The sequence below is a fragment of the Larus michahellis genome, chromosome 5 (genome assembly GCF_964199755.1).
Source record: "Larus michahellis chromosome 5, bLarMic1.1, whole genome shotgun sequence".
Lineage (NCBI taxonomy): Eukaryota > Metazoa > Chordata > Aves > Charadriiformes > Laridae > Larus > Larus michahellis.
The window spans coordinates 23,514,595-23,536,321 of NC_133900.1; the positions used below are offsets into that span (position 1 = coordinate 23,514,595).

Here is a 21,727-nt window from a genome sequence, read left to right on the forward strand (position 1 = left end):
GATCAAAGACCAGAAGGTGCTCAAATTAGCATTAGGAGAGTATCAATGTGATGTCTAATGTATTAAGACAAATCTGTACTTTATTCCTGAAAATACATCTCTTGAACAAGACACCAGAGGTATATTGCCAAAATAATTCAGAGGCTTGAAACAGGCAGATTCCCTCTCTGAGGAAGTATCTCCGGTGGCATTCAGGACCACTAGAAGAATGACCCCCAGCCTGGCACTTAGCTATGAAATGCTGCTTGACTGGGGAGAATCGCAACTATACACAGGTGGTTTAAGGCTTTCCTTCTGTATAAGCTCTTTCATCCTTCAATAACTAGAGAAGTTAACTCAATTTACATGAGGCAGCCTGCAATTACAAGACTCACTGAAAAGAGCTCCCTCTCCCCGCCAGCCACATCCTTGAGCGACCTGCTCCCAGCCAGACACAAAAGCCGGACCCAGACAAGGTTCCCCCAGACTTTACAGGGCTCGGCCACCTGCCTGGGTTTCACCTCCTCCCACTGAAGCCAGTGCCTGACATTGCCCTGTAAGAAGCAGCTTAGTGCCGAACTACATCTGTGTGGTACACTTACCTCCGTGAACATGTCTTACTGCCTTCCTATATGGCAGGGGAGATTTCCTGTTTTCATACATTCCCTTGTTAGCCCTAATCAGTGTCAATAGGTTATGGTGTCTTTTGTGATGGCGGTGTCAGCCCTGACAGGAAAGAACTTTTAATCTCTTTCCTCACACCGAGTCATGAGAAACTGTGAGCGCTCCCAGGCATAACTCCCTTGGCTCCTCTCCGAAAAACGCTCTCTCTCAAGTACACGGTTGCTTAGCAATATCTGCCTTCCCCCTGTACAGTTCGAATTGGCAACATCTGTCTGTTTGGCACTTTCCACTTGTGCAAGAAACAGTGCGGAGAGTTCCAAAAATGTACAAACAGGTTGGTAGAGGGTATTTTGCGTGAGCTATTAGAGCTGCTTTGGCATTTTATTGCTGGTTTATTTCCAGCCTGGATAAAACATGTAGCTTCTTCCAAAGGAGAGGCACACAAGGGAAAAACAGTCTTACACATCCAGTGGGACTCACCTATTAAATCAAATACAACAAGTAGCTTTTTCTGTTTACATAATTACACCTGCATGCTATGGCTTGGTTTAGAAAAAAAAAAGAAAAAACAACAAACCAGAACACTGCAGTGCCATATAATTCTCCCCTGTCCACTGGGATTGACTTCAATTTCTTCTAAGATACTGCATGCAAGTCAAGTAAGAGAAAACAAAAGAAACCCAAATCTATTTAGGTATTTAAAAATGCAAAAGCTGTATACAATCCTGACCTCATAAGCAGTGTCGCTCTGTCAAACCCCCAAACTGATGTGCCTATAAAACCGCCCCAAGGAGCAGTGATCAGGGTCAGCCTCTCTGGATGTATCTGAAATACAGCTGTTACAGCAAATGAGGGGAAAAAAGAAATGAAATTAATGTAAGAGCATAAAAGGCATGTGAGAGCCAAAAGAGGGCCAAGGAGAAGACTCAAGAAAAAGGATACATCTTTGGGCACAATGGTATTACTAAAAGCAGCAGAGAATCCTGTAGTTAACCTTTCTCTGGCTGCAATTCATTCCAACTCACACTTACCACAATGCCAAAGGATTACAAGAAAGGCCTTGGACCACACAGCTTTGGATATTTACATGCAAGTTATTAGGGAAGTTTACTGGGAATGATGTAGCTCAGTTTCAGCCCTTATAGTGAAGTAGAGGTTTTGTGGCTTTTTTGTTTGTTTACTTTTTGGTTGTGTATTTTATTGGAAAAATGTTTATACAAAACAGAGTCAGAAAAATAAAAAGGAGTTGATCTAAGTGCTATCACAACAAGCCTGAGTATTAAAGTATCATTATCTATACGTGTGAAGAGTCTATAAAAATAGTTTTCTCAAGTGATTTATAAAAAAAATAATTAAAACCCCCAATCCTCCTAGAAACACATACATGTTTTCCAACATGCCAACCACTATGCCCAGTAAGAAGACAGTGATAGAATCAAAGTTCAGGTTCTTCTAAGCAAACGACTCGTGTTGCGTTTAAGAGCGAGTGCCATCACAAATCTAGGCATTTTATGCTACAATATAAACCCCAATGACAAACTCCATCCTGGTTGTTAAGAGATGCTTATAATGGGAAGGCTGATAGTGGATGAGGCTTTGAGCAGCCTGGTCTAGTGGGAGGTGTCCCTGCCCATGGCAGGGGGGTTGGAACTAGATGATCTTTAAGGTCCCTTCCAACCCAAACCATTCTAGGATTCTATGTATAGCTAGCTGTACATTGTGAAAAGCTGACATATACTTTAATCTATGGAAAAATAACTTCAGGAGGTGCCACTGTGTTCAACCCCCCTGATCTTGCACACTGCACCCTTCCCACTGCTCCCTGGGTTGGCACAGCAGGAAAAGGGGGTAGGAGAGAAAACACTGGGAAAACCCAATGCAACATAAATCATAGAATGCAGGAGGAGAGGAGGGAAAGAGGTGAAGGAATTGTGATTTGCAGTCTCCAACAAGCTGTTCATCCTATTTTTGCCTGTTTCATTTTACTTTAACAGAGGGTAAGGTACTGCAGCTTCAAGGCTCCACTGAAGCATGCAGTTTTCCATAAAGGCTTCCAAAATATGTCCCAACCAATGCAGTCTGGGTTGTAGAGGACTGATGGATTAAGTGAGCCATGTCCAGGACAGAAAAATCTTCTACTTCAAACTCCAAAGGAATTCTTAAATAAATCATAAATCATTTTTAAACAAACCTTAGACTTATCTCATATTCAAACAGATATCAGGTCAGAAACAAAGCTAGTCCTCAGCTTTTCATTTTAACAAGCTTATTGCCCGAGGGTGAAAGAAAATTGTCTGTCACTGCTGCCTGACATCAAGGCAACGTGTATTTTCAAAAGACCGTGGGCTTGTGGTTTAGGGTTGGGTTTTTTTTCCAGAATTACATCTAAATGAAAAAACAAGACAAAACCCAAAAAACCCAAAACAAACACAAACCAAATTTTTTATACCTCTTACAATCAATGACCTTACAACTGCAGGACAACGGAGTCTGGAGACCAGGCAGAGAAACAGTTGAGGCCATCACAGTCACCTGCTCCTTCAAGATAAATGTCTGGCTTTACTTTTGAAACTGGCAGCGATATGCTGTCAGTGGCTGTGTTTTGTTTTGAGCTCATTAACATGCATGTCACCTGCCACCTCTCCCTGCCTTCAGTGCTTGCTTTGAAGTTGCCCTGTTGGAAGGTTTGCCTGTCATCTGCTCTTAACCTTCTCCTCAGGCTTTCCAGATCATTTTTCTTGTTTATTAGTCATAATGTTGGGCAGTAACAATCATTATATTAGCAAGTATGAAATACCTCTTGTAACGTTTCTGCTGCTAATCACAACCTCCTTGAATTTCATTCATGATGTGCACCCACAAGCAAGGAATTCAAGTTCTATTTTCATTTGCTGTTGCTTCCCCACAACAACTCCCTCTTTGAGACACCACTACGTGAGTACATATTACTCTGTTCGGACAACAGTTTTGCATAGCAGCAGTCACCACTGGGGACCCATATGAACAATAACCAAAGATAAGGTTGACACAAAGTTTTCTTGTTTCCACACAGAGTTTTTAGCAGGAGCATCAGGTAATTACTACAAAGTACTACTATCCACACAAGGTTTGAAAACAACTACTCAGCTTAACAAAACAGTTAAAACCAACCAACCAATCTCTCCCTAACATGCCACCCCAGCAACTGGTAGTTCCATTTCCTCCCTTGCAAGCTTACTATCCCAAACGAGTTGCTTCGCAAGCCAGTAATGCTGATGCAACTGCAGTGCTCACCTGACAGTCAGGGAATGCTGTTTCCATTCCCAAGCTACCTTTTTTTTAAAAAAAAATTAAAAAATAAAAAAATTTCTGCGGTCTGCTGCCTTCATTGAATTTTGCTTTCCTTTAGTTGCTATGGAAGCAGCTAAGCTTTGTATGCAAAGACACAAGCTGCCTCTGTATTTAAAAGATTTGTGCAGAAAACTTAATTAGTTAAAAAAAAATATTAGAAATAATAGTTCCCGATCTTCTAAGCCAGTTCTAGAGAAGGAGTAACATTTGTCATTAACACAACTAAGATTAGACTCCTTGCTGTTCACAAGTAAATAAAGCTGGCTATCATACAACCACCTGCAAGGTGCAGTTTTGATGCTTGGCTTCAAATGCAAAATACTTCTCAGGGTCAGGTAATTCATGCTGGTCTCCGGGCCGGGTCCTTCTGCCAAAACTTAGCTTTTGCTAAGCAGCTCTGGCAAGGACTTTACCATCATCCCTGGGGGGAGCAGCACAGGCTTAGGAAAAGACAGGGATGGTTAAGCCTTCACGGAAGAAGATGCCACTCTTCTGGAAGAGCCAAAACCCCTATATTTCAGAGGAAGGAAAATGCCCAGCACACAACTCAGAGCACTATGATTTTACTCCTCTTTTGAGTTATGCCAATATAGCTGTTACAATCAGTGAAACTGAAGCAATGATACTTCTCAAGACACATAATTCCATTCCTAGAAAGATACACTATCACTTATTAGACAAAGCACTTTAGCAGAAAAAAACAAGTCAGGCCTTCAGGTGCACAAGCTTTTCTGAAGGACTAAAATAGAGACCACAAACTTCAAGCTAAGCACAGCTTGCGGACAAGCTCTGAAAGTTTGATTTGGTTTTGTTTAGCGATTATAGCACAAAGAAAGCATCCTCATATGAAACTCCTGCAAGACAGAGCAGACTCTTAAACAATGTTTTCAGCCGCCTTCAAGTGATGCTTCCTTCCTTTCATCCCTGGGACTCATGGGCAGCAACAAAGCCCACAAACTCCATGCTGTCCCTCAAATCACAGCTACCCTACCGTAACTGCAGTCCCAGTGGCACACAATACCTTCCCCTCGCTCTCTCTAGCATGTACAAACTCACACAGCTGGCACTAGACAATCATGGCTTGAAAGAGAGTTAGGAAACCTAAGGGATCCAGTAAAACGACCTCACTGACATTTTCCATACTTGCTCACAAGCCAGCCACTCATTCCTGCTGCCCTGCATTTCAAGAATATCAACCTGACAATGTCAAGTGCTCAGGAGAAACGTGAGAGTTTGTGTCATATAGATGTTTTGACATTTGCTGTGTTAGGCCGACGGAGCTTTACAGAGCAGCTTACAGTAGTTGGGGTTTTTTTTGTCCCTCTTTTTTAAACACAGCACTCTCTACAGTTGCCAAAGAGAAAGGCAATGGTCTAAATGCTGTGCTGGAATCATAACTGATTCCAGTAAGGATGGCTGATCACAAGTCCTTCATAGGAAGAATAACCACCTAAAAAAAACTCAACCAAAAAACTTCCCAGTGATTAATAAGCTTTGGCAGCTCGTTTAAGCCTGATTTTCTCACTGACTTCTGAGTCATCTGGAAAGATGCAACGCAGTTTATGGAAATTCTTGCCTGACCTTATCTATCCTGCTCTTGGACTCTGCAGGATTCGCAAATCCCCATTTAACTACTCTTTCTCAGTCTCCCATTACTTTGCAAAGTGATAGACTTTGCAAAGCGATAGATTGAGCAACCGAATTTGGACAAATGTTCTGCAATGGTGCCAGAGACACTCTACGGAGAGAAGTTGGGTTTGGCATAAGCCAAAGAGTTAAGTCCATCCATAGTTGATGGGAGAAGCTGGCAAGGACTCAACCGCTCTCTTAGAAGCACTATTTCTTCGCACCCCTCCTACCCCTCTTCATGACACACTCTAGGCAGATGCAGGATCCTGTTCCTTTCTTCACACTGATTGGGCTTCCAAGCAGCAAGAACAAACACTACCCATTTCTGGTGGTCTGACGGCTGAATGCAACACTATGCCTTTTTTTTTTTTTTTAAACAATTACCCTATTATTTGGTATTTTACATAAAAGCCAAGCCTAGACCTTAGAGCCAAGTGAATAAGCAAGGATCTCAAACTTGAAAAGTCTTGCAGCTGAGAGCTGCAAGCATCTCCACGCATCAAAGAGGAAGATGAACAAGACTACCTCTAATTTATGACTTCTGCAGTCTGACACATTAACTTTGAACAGTAGAGTCTGGTTAAAATGAAGTAATAATACAAGATGTCCTTATGGCTTTTGAACCAACCACCTGCTCCTTGCCCCACATGCCCTCACCCTCCAGCTCTTCCGCTCTTTGTTCTGGAGACTGTAAGCAAACATTAACAAAAACAGTAGTAACAATTGTCATTTGTGTTTGATCTGCTTCTTTAGCAGTCACACACCAACAAAAAGACAAATTTACACAATGCTTGTGGTGAAGCAAGGAAACCCTTCTCCAATCATGTAAGGCACTTCTGACTATAAAGAGGGCAGCACAGGAGACAGACGTAACACCTTGTTACCTCTCTGGGTGCAAAGCAGGGGGCAGAAAAAGAAAAGAATCAAAAACAGAAATAAAAAGAGAAGAGAGAAAAAAAAGCACAGTCTCCCTTCTATTCAGTAAATAATAAATACATATAAGGCTGGTAGAAAGACAACTATAGTAGCTTAATGCTAAATACTCTGTATTCATTAGTTAAGACCAAATGACAGTGCTATATATATTTTAAAAGATTTTCATTTTTAAAGGATGCAAGATAAAGCAATATTATTTATTTCTAGTTTACAGGCTTCACCTGCCTCACCTCTCCTTACAGTAGAAAAGCTCAGTTGCCACAGAAAAGTCAGTGAAAAATTATTTATCTAGAACGGACTTTTTATTTTTGTCATCCAAACTTCTTTCCAGGTATTTAGTCATTACTATATACTATGCAACAATCATGTTTTAACTGGTGGCCATTCAGAAATGTTTAATGAGGTGAACAGAACTTGATGACGGCAATCCCACTTTGAACACAGAGATTTTTGTGCATACCGTGTGCTTCAAGGATAATACAGTGTTTTACCAAAAAGACTTAACACATCTGGGCACCTTTATTGTTTCTTGTTGTTTTTTAAATTTGTTGCTTCACTATTTGCTTCCCAGTTTGCAGGTGAAAGAGGAGAGTCCAATGAGGTCTCATCACATCAGATAAGAGGAGCAACTCCCTAATCTTTATGAAACTGCCAGGAAACCAAAGCCAAATCTTCAGTGAGCATCAAGTGCTACACATTCCTCCAGACACTATACCTTTAATAATGCTTGAGGATTTATCAACATTCTCTCTCAAACCAGCCTTACTGCTTCTTGGACCTGCCATCAAGCCAATTCCCTTTAAGACATCACAGTCTCTGCCAACGGAGGTAATACAAGGGTCTCTGTTGGTGCTGTGGCTCTCCTAAAGACATGAAAAGGGAGAATGGCTTTAAAAGCACCTTTATTTAGGTGCTGGGGGAAGAGGTAAAAGCTGGCACGTTAACAGAAGGGACACATCTAAGTTTCACATATACTATATTTTTAGGTCTTCTCAGAATAGATTTGGAAAGATGCCTTAAAGAGGATGGGGATGCCGACTGAAAGTGAAGTTTTTTATTTGGGGAAGAGCTGTTCAGTTTCTTTATGTGAAAGCAAAGTGAGTCACTGCACAGTTATCCACTATCCAGGCTCTACAGTGAATTCAGACTGGAAGGCTTAACTTGTCAGTGTTGCCATGAACAGAAGCTGGCAATAACAAATTCACAGCTGCAGGTGACATATGCCTTAGAAATTCAATTAGCCAAAAAACACGTGGTAGAAGACACAGCTTTCCTAAATGGAGAGATCAAGGGAGATCACGGGAAAAACTATACTAGGTTCAGTATAACCGGGGCTGAACAGTTTAAGCAAAATTTGTAAAACCGTGCTCCCAGTTTCTGGGATGAAGAGGGAAGAACAGCAGTATCTACTAGTCTAGACCTATTCACTGTCAGGGTCATGAGAGGGCAGGAGCCTGCCCCCAACTCCTGTTTCATCAAAAACAAAAGGGAGGGCCAACCTTTCAGCTGAAGGACTCCCTGATTACCCTTCCCCAGATCCCTTTCTTTGGGTGAATTTTTCACCTCCGTGCAACCTACGTCACTGGAAGTTTCCTAAAAGCAAACCAGCCCAGCCCTGTTCCCCAGTCACCTCCCTCGTACTGTGCATCCAGCACACAGGGAATATATCCAGGTGTGCAACCACGCTGTTTCCTCCTCTTCACTCTCCAGGCTTTAGCACTGAAGACTATCACTGAAACCAAACAGAAGTAAATATGATAATGACAAGCCTGAAACAAGTAGAAAATGAAGTCATGGCTTTTTTCATGAGAGCGTTATCCCAATCACCTATGCATGAAAACTGTCAGAGGTCACAGCCTAAAAAGATACCTACCTCAAATGAGAATCATTCAGCATGTTCACAAAAGGTTTCATCTATCAGCTTCAAAATGGACTAAGCGTATAATTAAAACCAGGGTATTGGTTTGTACAAAACCATTTATTTCATTATCTTCAATTCCCTTTTTATTACATTCTTAACTCTGCCACAGACTTAACAGCACTCCTGCACCAGCATGGGTAATGCCACTTGTGCTCTGGCAGCTGTAGGATTTTTATGGGCATTTGGATTCAGAGTCACATGCTCAATGGAAAGTGAGAAAGAAGTTTCATTCAGCATGCAGCACCATAGCTAATGCTGCCCTATCTAAAATTATATTAAACCAGAGATAAACGAGATGACATAAAAAAGCACGAGGATGGGAAAAGAGATAAGATGAAAATAGAAATGGGACCACAAGAGAACACGGAAGTCTTATTTCTGAAAACTAAGCATGCCCTCAAATAAAAAAAATAAAAAAAAAAAACACAACAAAAACACAAAGAGGCAAAGAGTTTTAAGCTCAGAAATGCCCTTTATCTTTTTGGCAATGGATAATGAAGAATGGGTAACGCAGAAGGTAAGACTCTGCACTGCTTTAGTTTCTCCCCCAGGAGTAAAATATCTGGTCAAGCAAACAATGAAATGCATACCACAGTGCATTTCCTATTTTGAGGTATGATGTGCAATGCCAAACCTATTTTGAAGCAAATAAAGTCTTTTCACATGAAAGCATTTCCATAACTTCTCACCAATGTAATTTTGCCAGTTTCCTCTCATTTTCCACATGAAATTGCCTACAGTTTGCAGCTAATGAATAGCCTTTTACATGAAAAGGAGACTGCACCCACACTCTCCCTTGGGGCCCAGACTGCCTTCTGCTGAAGAACAATCATATAGCACCCTTCTGCTTGTTTTGCTCATAGCTGGGACAAGAAAGAGGGTATCTCTTTGCTTGAATGCAACATTTTACAGAAGTTTTAGGATCGTAAACCTTCAGAACTTGCTCAAAAGGCATTTGATGAAGCAGGAGACAGAATGGTGTCATGCCTCCCGAGGAATCTAGGCGAAATCCATCTGGCAGAAATCTACAGGATGGCTTTTGTCTACATTAATACTTTTCTGAGGGACTACAGCGAGCTCTTACAAACTTACTTAGGAGAACCCTATGGTGTTCACAGTCACTATCACAAAGCCCTCAAACCTTCAACCTACCAGGTGACTACAGAACGCAGTGCACAGTCAGCTGTCCCAATATTCAGTGAGGATTTGGGGCCTCTACCCACCAGCACTCAGACTAAATACTGACACTCTGCATGTACTAACTGCAGGTGCATCACCACTTGACCTTCTCATAATGTCATTTCCCCCCCTCTCCTTTTCAACAATCTTTACAGGCAAAACAAAACTCATAGTAACAGAAGCAGTCTCCAGTCTCTCTAACCACAAAACCTGCTGCAGCCTCACTGAGAAAACCACAGAATCATGGCAAGTGTTGTATTTTCACCATCCAAACAGATATCTCACCCAGGTCAGCAAAAGCCAACTTCAAAATGTACCTTCTAAACACCGTAATGCGTGCGCAGCCATCATTGCTTCTGTTAGTTCTGCCCTTCAATGACCTGTTCGCTCACAGCTGAATTCACCCTGCTGGCAACAGAGCCGCCCAACAATTGCACTCACCTCTATGGGCTCAGAAGGGATTTCCAATTTGGATAGTTTGGCTTTGGCAGTCGCCTTCAGATCTGAGATTTTTTCATAGGGTTCTCCGTGGTATTCCTCTAGGAGAGGTTTGAGCTCCGGTGATTCAACTGGTGCTTGATCTTGGCCATCCATTGGTCTGACATAGGCAGTTGGTTTCTGCTGCATTGCGCTGTTTTTTGATGGCAAAGGTGGGGGAAAAGTCTGAGATGAAGGCTGGGTGGTGCTGGTCAGGTTAATGGCTGAGCTGTCCCGACTTTCCTTCTCCTGTGATCCTGTCACTAGGTCCTGAGATGATTTTGTTTGACTGTAAGTCACTCCATGACTTCTGCTACTATTCTGTGACCTGGAATTGACACGCTGGCTGGAATGTAGAGGTGACAGGGGCGTCACTGGAGAAGACAAAGATGACAGCAATGGAGAAAGTGCCAAAAGGGAGGCCTGAAGTTCATTAGCACGACCTTCACCAACTGCACGCCTATCATTTCTCTTGTGGTGAAAACCTATGTGACCTTCCTGACCACCACGACTGTGTTCTTGACCATGGCTCCAACCACTGGATAAGCTGTGACTCTTGGTGTGCAAACCAGAAGCTGGTTCTGTTCTTGACTGTGCCTTTTGGTAGTGTATGGAGTGGCTTGCAGGGGGAGGAACTACAACTGTAGGTACCATGGGTGGATGGCAGGTTGTGCGGTGGAATGATGACGGTAAAGTATGGCTGCTTTTTTCAGGGAAGTATGGGCGGTCAGGCTTTCCTTGTGGGATCAGAGGAGGAACACTTTTTGGAATCCCTATGAGATTCTGATGGGATTTGTTGCTGATGAGCTCCTTGACCTCCTCATAATTGCCCAGCATGTTCTGAATTCGGCTTGACAACTCATCTTCTTTATTAGTCTGCAACAGAAAAACAGAGAGGGGGAAATTTAAAAAGCATGGACTCCTTGACCCCAAGAGAACCAGCTCAAGAAGAGGCATTCTTCAGGATCTTATTTTAATCACCACACATCACCACAAATGAGGTTATGCAAGCTCATCTTGATCCCGCATGCACAGTCTGTCAAAAGCAAGCGCAACTGACAAAATCAGCATTAGTTCTTCTGAGCCAAGATTGCAGGTGTGCCTGTAGTCTTCAGGAACACTAATATCAGACCCCAGTTTCAATCACAGCTGCAGACAGACCGGCAGCCAACAAGCACTCTCCCTCAATCTCCAAGACTACAGAAAGCCCCCCAGTGAACCTGTCCAACCAAAGTCTCTGCTGGTGTACAGAGCTTTAAGCACATACTCTGATGAATTTAAATTAAGCAAATGAGAAGATGCTGTGTTTGCATGTATTGTGCTTAAGTCTGCTACACCATACGCAAAGGCCACAACTCCCCTCTTCCACCCCAACCCTCTTTCCTCCTCTCCCTCTATCACACACCCCCTATCATTACCTTGTAGGGTTCTGCAAAGAGGGGAGTCTTCTCAGGGAACTTGTCTTTGTCCTGCAGAGCCTCCTGATTCCGCCTCTCCTTCTCTCGAATACGCAGCAAGTTTCTATCCTCGTTGTACAAGCTTTAGGAAAGAAAGAATGGATGGTTAACACTTTACACTAGGGTTATCAACAAGTATCTACTTTGTGCAGAAACTGTGGTCTTCAGACAATGGTATATGTCCAGCACAAAAGTAATTTTGAAATCCACAGGGTGGTTATAGCTGACAAATCGGTTATATCAAGTATTTGCCATACTGCGTAGTAATGTAACATATAAGGTACAGGATGTGTGTTCCCTGGGATTTCTGCTCCTAATACCACACATCAAGAAGGGTGGGAAGGGAAAAATTATCCATCCATTTAACTGTAAAGCACAAATTGAGAAGAAGTCAATGTGGGCGATAAGCACATGAGCTGGCAAATCCAGCTGCAATGATCGAGGTAAAAACTAGCATTCTTGTTCTCCTCCAGACTTCCACTCCAACTCTTCCCCTAAGAGTAAAAAAGAATCCACTACTTTGAAGGTACTGTCACTTTCAGAGATTAAGTTTTGCCTACTTTATAAACGGGCTCGAAAACTTACTCTGTACTTTAAATGGACCTTAAATAAATTTGGAAAGCTGCTTACCTGGAATACCATGTAGTTGCATTTAAAGCAGTCACAAAAGTGTATTTAAAGAGAAGGTCTCAAATTTGGAAAACACCAGGTCGAATCCTCCTGTTACTCTTCAACTACATACGCATGCACTCAATTCCACCAGCCCCACCTCAAAACAGCAATAAAGCAGTGTCTCGTGCACAGTAGGATGACTTCATGAAAAAACAGACCCTTTAAACTACATCTCCTCTGTGAAATACTTCTGCAAAATAAGAGAATCTATTGTTCTAATATTTGTGGACATTTGGGAAGAAAAATCATGCAGGTATAGTATGTGGATGCAGATTTTTCTCTCCTCTCCTATTTCTACCCCGCTGCACAGCCTACTGCATACGTACATTCTTCCTTCCATACAAGTTCCTACATTCTTCTTAGTACTCAACTTCTCAAGTGTCCCAGTTTGGAGGGGAAGAGCCTTTGTCTTCCCCACCAGTGACATCTTCTCAAGTACCACACCAGTAATCATCTACTGAAAATTTAATCATCCCTAAAGGAGAGGCAGAGGACTTGCTTTGCTGTAACACTTAACCAAGAGGTCTGACTACTGCATAGGTGGTTTCCTGACTCAATGCGAGCTCAGGAAAATGATGCTGTCTGATGGCAAATTTCCCTATATGGAACTGCAGCAAGAAGGTACTTGCGTCACTAAGACAGAAAAACATATTCAGGGGTTAGAGTGTGCACATTTAAAATAGTTTCCAACTTTGTTAGTGCTGAACTGTTTCCAAACATAGCAAAACAGAAGTTTCCAGTAGGCTCTATGTACCCCACTTCTGCAAACAATATAAACAATTTTAATTTTTTTTTTTTTTTAAAAAGGAATCATAGGTCACTGATTCAGTAAATATACATAATCCTTCTGTTACAAACAATATATAATAGAAGCTTTTCCTCTGTGCATCTGATGTCATTTGGCATGTAAGCAATTTCATACCTACGATCAGTTAGTTGGTCAGTTGCCCTGTGTATGCCAGGAAAGCTTTGTGCAGCCAGATACGGGAGATACCAATTGCAGAAGACAAAAAATTAGGAGGAATATAAAGCAATATAGAAGCAATCTCAGCTACATCTACTGCTTGAAATTGTATGCATGCAGATGATTTTTTAAGTGAACGCATTTCAAGTTGACAGCATTTTTTAAATGTATCTGTTCAAGTTATCTGGAAATTTTTTCCTGAATGAAACATCATTTTCCAAACATTCCAGGAAGTAAAAAATGATTCTGTAAATATCCTTTCTATAAACTTTGAAAAAAATCTCTTAACAGTAAACATGAGAAAAAACACAAGAGATGGTTCTAACAGCTGAGACGCTGGCTTTTTGCATGAAATAGACCTCTGAAACATCCTCTTCACCAACCTGTGACACTATGGCCCAGTGTCAGGAACACTGGCACCAACTGTAAAACAAACCTTTTTTGTTTTGTTTTGATGGGTACAACTTAACCTGAATCAATCAGCTCCTCTTCCCCTACCAGTCCCCAGTCCATTTCCCCGGTGGCTGCACAAGCACTCAAGCCAACACAGTGGGGAAGGCAAAGGAACAAAATGACTGCCCTTGGTGGTAGTCCTTGCTTCTTGCCATTTCCCAGCAGCCTTTTTGCCCTGCAGTCAATATCTTCCCTTGACAATCATACAACCCTCTTGCAAGGAGTTCTTCCGATGTGTTTGGCCTAATCAAGACTGTTACTGCAATGAGGTGCACAGCTTCAGCTCTACCCCACCCACCTTTACTTTTCCCTTCTGAAGCTACCACCAAGCATGTTTTTGAGCCTAATAACAGTATTCGTGCAATGCTAAACATCCAAAAGGACAATTTTAACTTAGTTTTAACTCCTGCTCCTTGAGCATCAGTTGTTTTCCCAGTCGTGTTTCTCCCTGTCAGTTCTTCAGCCAGAACTTTCATCATTCAACAGACAGAGGTACACACAGGAAATTAAATGACACAAGTGGGATCTACTTTTTACAAGTGTGACAACTGTGTTAAAGGGAGCAAAGCTCCTTCTCCCGCTTCATGTCTTTTGATACACTTACACATTTTGGTCTGCACAATGCTGCTGACACCTCAGCCCACCCTGTTACTATTTCTGTCTCGATCCACACCATGAATGCCACGCACTCAGACCTACACAGTACTTTTTAATACAACTGCAACATCAAATATACATACTTGGTTTTGTTTGTTTTCTCCCTAGTACTTATTAGGTTACTCATGGTGTTGGCTGGAGTACACAGCACACAGATATTGTGCCAACTTTCCTCAAAATAGATTTTGCTATTTGCAATCCACAGATTGTTGTGGCACACTTCAAATCCAGGCCTCCTGGAGACAAGCTGTTGAGCTGGCATAGCTCTCTGCTGAACCCCAAGATGGTAAGAAATGAAAGCAGTTTAAAATGTTCATCTTAACAATACAGAAGGACAAAAGCCACAGCCAATGCATTTCTTTTTGAAACTGGCCCAATCTCATTTTATCTTCCCAGGTAAGAGACTGTTTGCCTTTTTCAGATGGGCAGAGAAAGACATAAAAGCCCTGATGTTGAACACAAGTCTCTTGGGGAACACTGTCAAGACTAAAAGAGTAACTTCTAAGAGACTCATTCCCAACCTCCTTAACAACCTCAGTTAACTTTCAAAACTCTAACGTCACTACTAGAGCATACCATATCACTTGTGCATTATTATTTAGTATGGCATATGCAATAGTATTTGAATACTTGAGATCTTTCAAGGTGCATTACCGTAGTAGAGGCCATTCCTATAAAACACCGAGGACTTTGAGCAACTGCCTCCACACGCTACTAGAGTCAAGCATCCTATCTTGTAATGACTTCACTACCCCGGCTTGTCTAGCTTTCAATAGTAGCCTAAAATTTGCTCCCCTGATCAGCTTCTTCACATAGGAGTTATTAGCAAGGAGATAGTGGAGATCAACTTTCTTAAACAAACAAAAAAAATAATCACGCAATACTTTACATGGATCCAGTTAACAAACTGGGTATCATTTCCACATGCCAGATGTCTGATGTGGGGAGTTAGTGGTAATCCACATGTTCATCCATGTTCTCTCCTTTGTATGATAAACCTATACAGAACATGACTTGGTATTAACAAGGTTTTTTTTCTATTGTTGCTGGGTAAAAAGGGCAGGATCCGTAAATTATTCAGATTACTGTTCTTGCAGTGTGTCACTATCAGCAGTAAACCAAGATTGAAAAGCATTACTGATGATCCACAAATATCAGCATAACTAGGTGCGTATTGCCCTGGCTGGTAGAGCACTGAGAGGTTGAATCACTCCAGAGTGAGAATCCACTGCGAAACAAACAAGTGGAAATTCTGACCAAGAGCATTTGTGTTTTGTTCAGCTGTTTCAACCTGTAGAGCAGGAGGGTGAGCCAAAGCCCACTGAAGTAGGCAAAAAAATTCCTATCAGTTTCAACGGACTTTGCGTTGGGCAATGAGAACACATTTTTCAGTCGTGCAAAACAGGCCTGACCTTCAACATACATGAGCAAACCTCCAGCAAAATGAAGGGAAGTCATCACTTGGACACTATACATCAGCTCACAAGGTTCAGTTTCCACACCTTTCAAAAAAAAAAAAAAACACCACACCCCACCCAAACAAACAAAAAAACCCCAACAACCCACAAACCAAAAAACCCACACCCCTCCCCCCAAATCAAACAACTCTCAAATATTAAAGGTTTATTTGAGTTCATAAACTTTAATCATAAACCAAAGCATTAGCACAATATTACTACTCATATATTTCATCCTTTTTACCACAAAGTCTCTTAACAATAATACCAAGTGTCAATTATTAAGACAAAACAGAACACATATGTGCACATACAGACACGAGCAAAAAATTCACTGCAAAGGAGGCAAACAGAACATCAGTCTGACATGTTGGAAGAACTGGGGAAAACCTCATGGGCTGTTTTTATTTGTTCTCCCAGGATAAAATCTGCTGTCAGCACTGGCTGGGCAGGGTTCTTGTTTTACATTATGCCTTGCTGTAAATGCCTCATTTGCCTAGATCTCAACTTAGATAAATGCCTAGATCTCAACTTAGAGGAAGAGGAGCCCATAAACTTGCAAGTAGCTTAAAAACTAGAAGCAGCAATTAAAACAAAAACCTTCAAAAAAACCCAGCTATCCACCCCAGGCCACATATTATGACCCTGCAAATTGTTTTCTACTAAAGCACTGTGCTACGTCCATGTGGATTACGGATATCCTTCTATTTCTAGGCTGGCAAGCATCCAAATTCAGAGCAATCAAGCTGTTTTGCTCAGAGGTTCTGATTACCTTCAAACAAAAGGAAAACCCTAAACAACTGTAACTTGTGTCTCTTGCAACAATAATATTTACAATAAGAAGTAGCTATCTTTCCTACGTGTATCCCAACACTGAACCTAAAACATCTTACATGCCGCTTGCTGCAAAAACAGCGGCTGTAATACTGCTAAAGGCTTTTTCTTACCCTGAACCTTCCTTGATCCCAAGCTCTCTTCCCAGCAATATCATCTTTCTAAAGAGTGTGTGAAGAGAAAGAGAGGAGGGACCTAGGTGAGGGGAAGGGACATCTCCCTTTTGCCATAATGACAGTTCCTGCGGGTTTAAAAGATGACGAACGTGCCTGCTCCAGGACAGCCCAGTGGACACAGCTGCTCTCTCATTTACAGGACTAGCCGGCACTGCTCAGCAAGGTTAGTCATGTGTTGTTACTACTGCAGACCTCTTCGTGCTGTCATGGTGTCTAGTGGCCCAGGCTGCTGGCCATGCACAGCCGACTACTCATTCACCCAGGTGAGGGGTCATTCCCCTCCATTTTGCTGTTCAGGATCGCCATCTACCCCCTGCCTCCCTTTCTGAAATATATCAAACCAACTCTGGTTCTGAGTTTTCCTCCAACTTCAGTGCACAGGAGGTGGTACAGGTTTAAAAGCAAAAGGATAAGGGAATAAACACTGAGTAGCTACTTATTTGGTCATGCAGTTGAGAGCACCAGCCCTCCCATCTCTTAAGTTCCAGACAAGCCCTTAAACTACCTGAAGACAACAGCTAAAACTTATTTTAATTCATATTATTTTATCGTGTAGGGGTCAAGTTTCTGTGCACACTGCCTCATCTCATACTGAGGGGTGCTTTTATTTAAAAACAAGTAAGTCATATCGCACTAGATGGCATTCCTGATTCAGAGTAGAAACGTTGGCTGTGTACTGAAATGTCCACTTTTTAATGTAAGTCTGTAGTTACCATAGTCCCAGCATCTACAGAGACGCTGTTTCTGTCCACCATTAACCTGGCCATTTAGGACATTTGTCAATATGCTCTTTAAAGCTTTTGAAAACTTGAGTTGAGTGATGCTGTAACTCATAACACTGCACAGTTTTGCCAAAGTCAGTGTTAGGAAGTCAGGCAGAAAGCACTGGAGAACCACAGTCAGCTCAGGCCCTGTGTGGACCTGTGCCAAGAGAGGAGGTCTCCACAGCCTGTCAGGCGCTGTCAGAGGAAATCTGTGCAGTGAAGCCACCTGCCAGGCTCTGGCAAGCTGTCCCTCGCGCATGGAGGGACGGAGCCCTAACCTTGCTATTGCCAGAGCTGCAGGGTGAACCCCAGCTCCTGTTCTTCAGGTACCTTTCCAGATTAGCAGCTTTGATATTTAGATTTTCCTAGAATGGGAACTCAAAAAACCTCAAAATCCAACCCACCCCCAAGCTCTTCCTGATTGGTGGAAATGCTTTGGGAAACTGGACCTCCAGGCTTAGCATCAAGATGCCAAGCACATCGCAGCCTGGGAGCTGGGAGACTCCACGATCCCACCCCATCTGTCTTCAGGGGGGAAACAGTTCAAGATTGGAGCATCAAAACCAGTGCTGCACTCTCTGCAGCTGGGCTACTCTTGACGTGTCACCAGGAAAACGCAAGTGCTCCATCTGTTCTGACAGGTAGATGAGACAAACATTAGTGCAGTCTCGATCATCTTCAGATATGCTCCATAAGCAGTAAACACATGCACAAATCCTCCCTGCCCACCACAAAAAAAGCCAAATCATGCTTTGCTACACACTGAAACAGTAAAATACTCCTAGGCTCAAAGCAGCCCATGCTGGAGAAGGTAGTCCCCTTGCTCCAGTAATAAGAGATTTGGCTCAGAAAGTTCTGCAAACCATACATGCTGACCCATGACATCATCCAGGCTTGGGTCTGTAATAGAAACCATGAAAATACCAACGTGCTCTGAAGCTGCTCTCAGTGACATGGCAATCCTTACTACAGAGCTTCAAATGCTGATACGTGACAATCCAGCCCATGACAACATTTTCAAAATGTCTGGTGCTTGAAGAAATTCTGCCTTTCCTTCTGTCCTGTGTGTTCTCTGAATGAAAATAAAAATCTGCTTTAGTTCTAATTGTAGTAAGATCTGTTGCTGGGTCCCAAAATGAATTATTCCAACAGCAGAGAAGGGAGTGGAGGCAGGCTAAAAAGCAAACACGAAAACAACACTCGCTTCCTTCTGAACCGCGCAGAATCTCTTTCTCCAAAACAGTAAGAGAGAACATTTCGTTTTAGTACAACTGCAGGAAATCACAAATTTATTGAAGCTGTTTTGACATTAAAATGGACTCTCTTTTTATTGTGCAAAGCTGCTGATCAACATTTCTCAAGACTAAGAAACATATTCTTGTTTAATTTCAAGGCAAGACATATTGCCCCCCAAAAAGATTAAATAGAAATCACATGGATGCACTGTAACAGCCTTGCTGCAGCACCCCGGCTCTGCTGCTCTAAAAGCCTCCACAGAATAATTGCCACCAATTTCTACAGCCAGGATCGCATCTACAAAGATTAAATATGCTGTTTCATTCATTAGCCCATCAGCTTGAAAAGAAATGTGGATAAACGCATGGCACAGAAAGTTACTGAGCATCACAGATGTGTTCAGCTCTCACACTGTATCACCTAAGCAGCTTGCCTGACAGTGACTGTAAGACAAGCAGATGAAAGGACGACATTAAAGCTAATACCAAACAGCACCAAAAATGCCTCGTCCCAACCTTTGCTTCCTTTCCTTTATGGAGACATCATCAAGTTGTGACTTGCTGGATATTTTTAAGTTCTGTTTCACATCAAACACTATTTCACAGAACATACACACTTTGAACAGAAACAAATGATAAGAGGAAAACGTGGCAGAAGCACAGCAGATGGTACTGTTAGTCAATTATTTTCTGCATCACCATCAACCAGCTTTGGTACATGCTTTCCAAAAATACATATTTTCACAGTGGAGAAATATGAGTTGGAATTTGTTTTTCAAGTTTTTGCTTCCTCTAGCTCCTTCAATTCATCAAGTCTATCCAGCCCTGTTTACTGACTGTATGATAGCAGCATTAGACCACTGAGCAAGAGATCAAGGCCTCACAGCCCATCCGTACTTCTACAATGATTGTAAGAAATCTCTTGGCAAATATTTTTCAACAAAAATAATGTTCCAAGAAAATCCAGTAGTGCAAGCTTTCCTTCAAGCCATATGGAAAAATGATGCTGAATACATCTCTTCCTATGCTTTAAATACACAGCCCTCTAGGTTACACCAAAAAATTGAAGTGGAGAATGGCTGGGATGTTATAACAGGCAGCAGGGAACTTCCAGTTTGCTTAAGTAGAAGCTAAGTTGGCTTTTGCCAGAAAAAAGTCAGTTCTACCTACGTAGCATTAAGCATCTTCTCACTCTGCCTCCTCCACGGTAATCTTTGGGTTCAAATTCTTACTTATTCATTTCCTATTGCTGTTGCCAAGTTTAAAAATATATTCATACTCAGCCATTAAAAGGTTTTTGCTTCCTTTTGGCATCAATAGGCCTTTCTTCATCAAGCAGTTCCCAGGAATAAACCTGAACGTTTCCTGAGAAGAGATGAGCCCCTGCAGCGCCCAGTGACTTTGGCAGGAATCGGGAACTCTCAGATGTTTTTCAAACACAACAAACCCTTCACAGAATTGAGCCTAAAACCTCCAAATCCTCAGAGAGCTATGTGCTTAAAAACACACCCCAGGATTCGTAGCAGTATTTCTCAGCTTATGTTCTACAAACCACTGAAGGCTCAAAAGAGGAAAAAGAAGATTCGTGAAAAGATGCAAATAATCAATGGTAACAACCTCTTCTCTGCCTACTCAAAAAAGGCAAACAAATGAAAGGTTTATTACTTGGATTTTCCCCTCACACACTGAAATGTTTAAAATTGAACTTTTATTTAGTTGTAAATGAAAGCCATTTAAGCAATATCGCACTAGACAGGCCTTGGACACTTTCAAAAAAGATGTGGCACTCTCCATCCGAAAACGCTGCCAATAGGAGTGTTCCAAGCTGTGGTGCTTCCCCAAGCAGCAGGGCATGCTATTCCTCCTCCCCTCCACAGTGATGGGAGCCCTCATACCCCAGTCGGCTGCTCCTCAGTCTCCACAGACACACCATTTACACTAGGAGCGGAAAGCTTTTGATCGCAAGAGGCAAGAAAGCCTCACAATGAATATGTAACACAAACAAACGACCCCCTCCCGAAGTGGTGAACCCCCAAGAGGCCAGAATGCAGCAAGCAGTCAGAGCCTGTTAGGAGAAGGATGGTCCCAACAAGAAGCAGAAGTTCATGCTGAGGGCCAGCCTCACTTAACTGCCACCTACAGCAGCAACTCACAAAATTCGGAAAAATGTGACAATTACTTCAGTTTATAAATCTTCACTTAATCGTGTTCAGTAACAGCAATTCACTACATTGCTGTAGTCGAAGCACCTGAACAAACCAAGAAGCAGCCCCTCCACTTGGGATGCTGCAGAAACGAAGTCTCTAAAGAAAGCCAGGCTTTCAACTCATCCCATGTTCACTTACGTTAATGGAATGCTGTCAGAAGAGGTGCTAATTATAAGTTACACACGGAACATAAAAGTTGTCATTCTCCATCTAAATGCAAATACACAAGGATGGCTTCTAAGAAGCTGTGGATGTGTGAAGCGTAATTACAAGGAGAGCAGACAAGGCATTGGAACAATGATGAATTTAAGGATGAATTTAAGGCTTTGTTTGATCTGAATGCGGCAGGCAAAGGAGGAAATGTGAAAAATTTAAATCACCAGTTACATGCAAAGAAAAATCTTAACCACTTCACCTCTCAGAGGCAACTAATTCTGAATAGGTCAGCTTAAATTCATCAGGCACCCATCTCAGGATTTCCCCAGGCCAAGGAAGTGGTCCGACTGCCCTTCATCCCTGAAGGCACTTATATCTTTTTGGGTAGGTGAGTAAAGATCTGCAACTTGAATGCTATTTCAGTAATTGAGTAGCACTGATGGAGCAGCTCTAGATGTGCAGCCTAGGACAGGACCTGACTGCAGGACTACTCCCCAGGCTCCAAGAGCCCCTCGCAGCTGCACGCCAAGTAGCCTTGGTTGTGGTGACCCAACTGTGACAAGACTTAGCTTGCACGTGAGCAGCTTTTGCAAGCAAGAGGAGCCCTTTCACGTCTCTTC

General features: G+C 42.3%; 1 protein-coding gene across 3 annotated transcripts in view; it reads right to left on the bottom strand.

The window, feature by feature from the left end:
• AFF1 (ALF transcription elongation factor 1) overlaps positions 1–21,727 on the bottom strand; it is a 96,842-nt gene that overhangs the window by 52,506 nt on the left and 22,609 nt on the right. For all 3 annotated transcript variants that reach the window (XM_074589140.1, XM_074589139.1, XM_074589142.1), the window contains exons 2-3: positions 11,494–11,614; positions 10,040–10,951 (exon numbers count right to left, since the gene is read on the bottom strand). In XM_074589140.1, the coding sequence (XP_074445241.1) occupies positions 10,040–10,951; positions 11,494–11,614 (1,033 nt within the window). The remainder of the gene's footprint in view (positions 1–10,039; positions 10,952–11,493; positions 11,615–21,727) is intronic.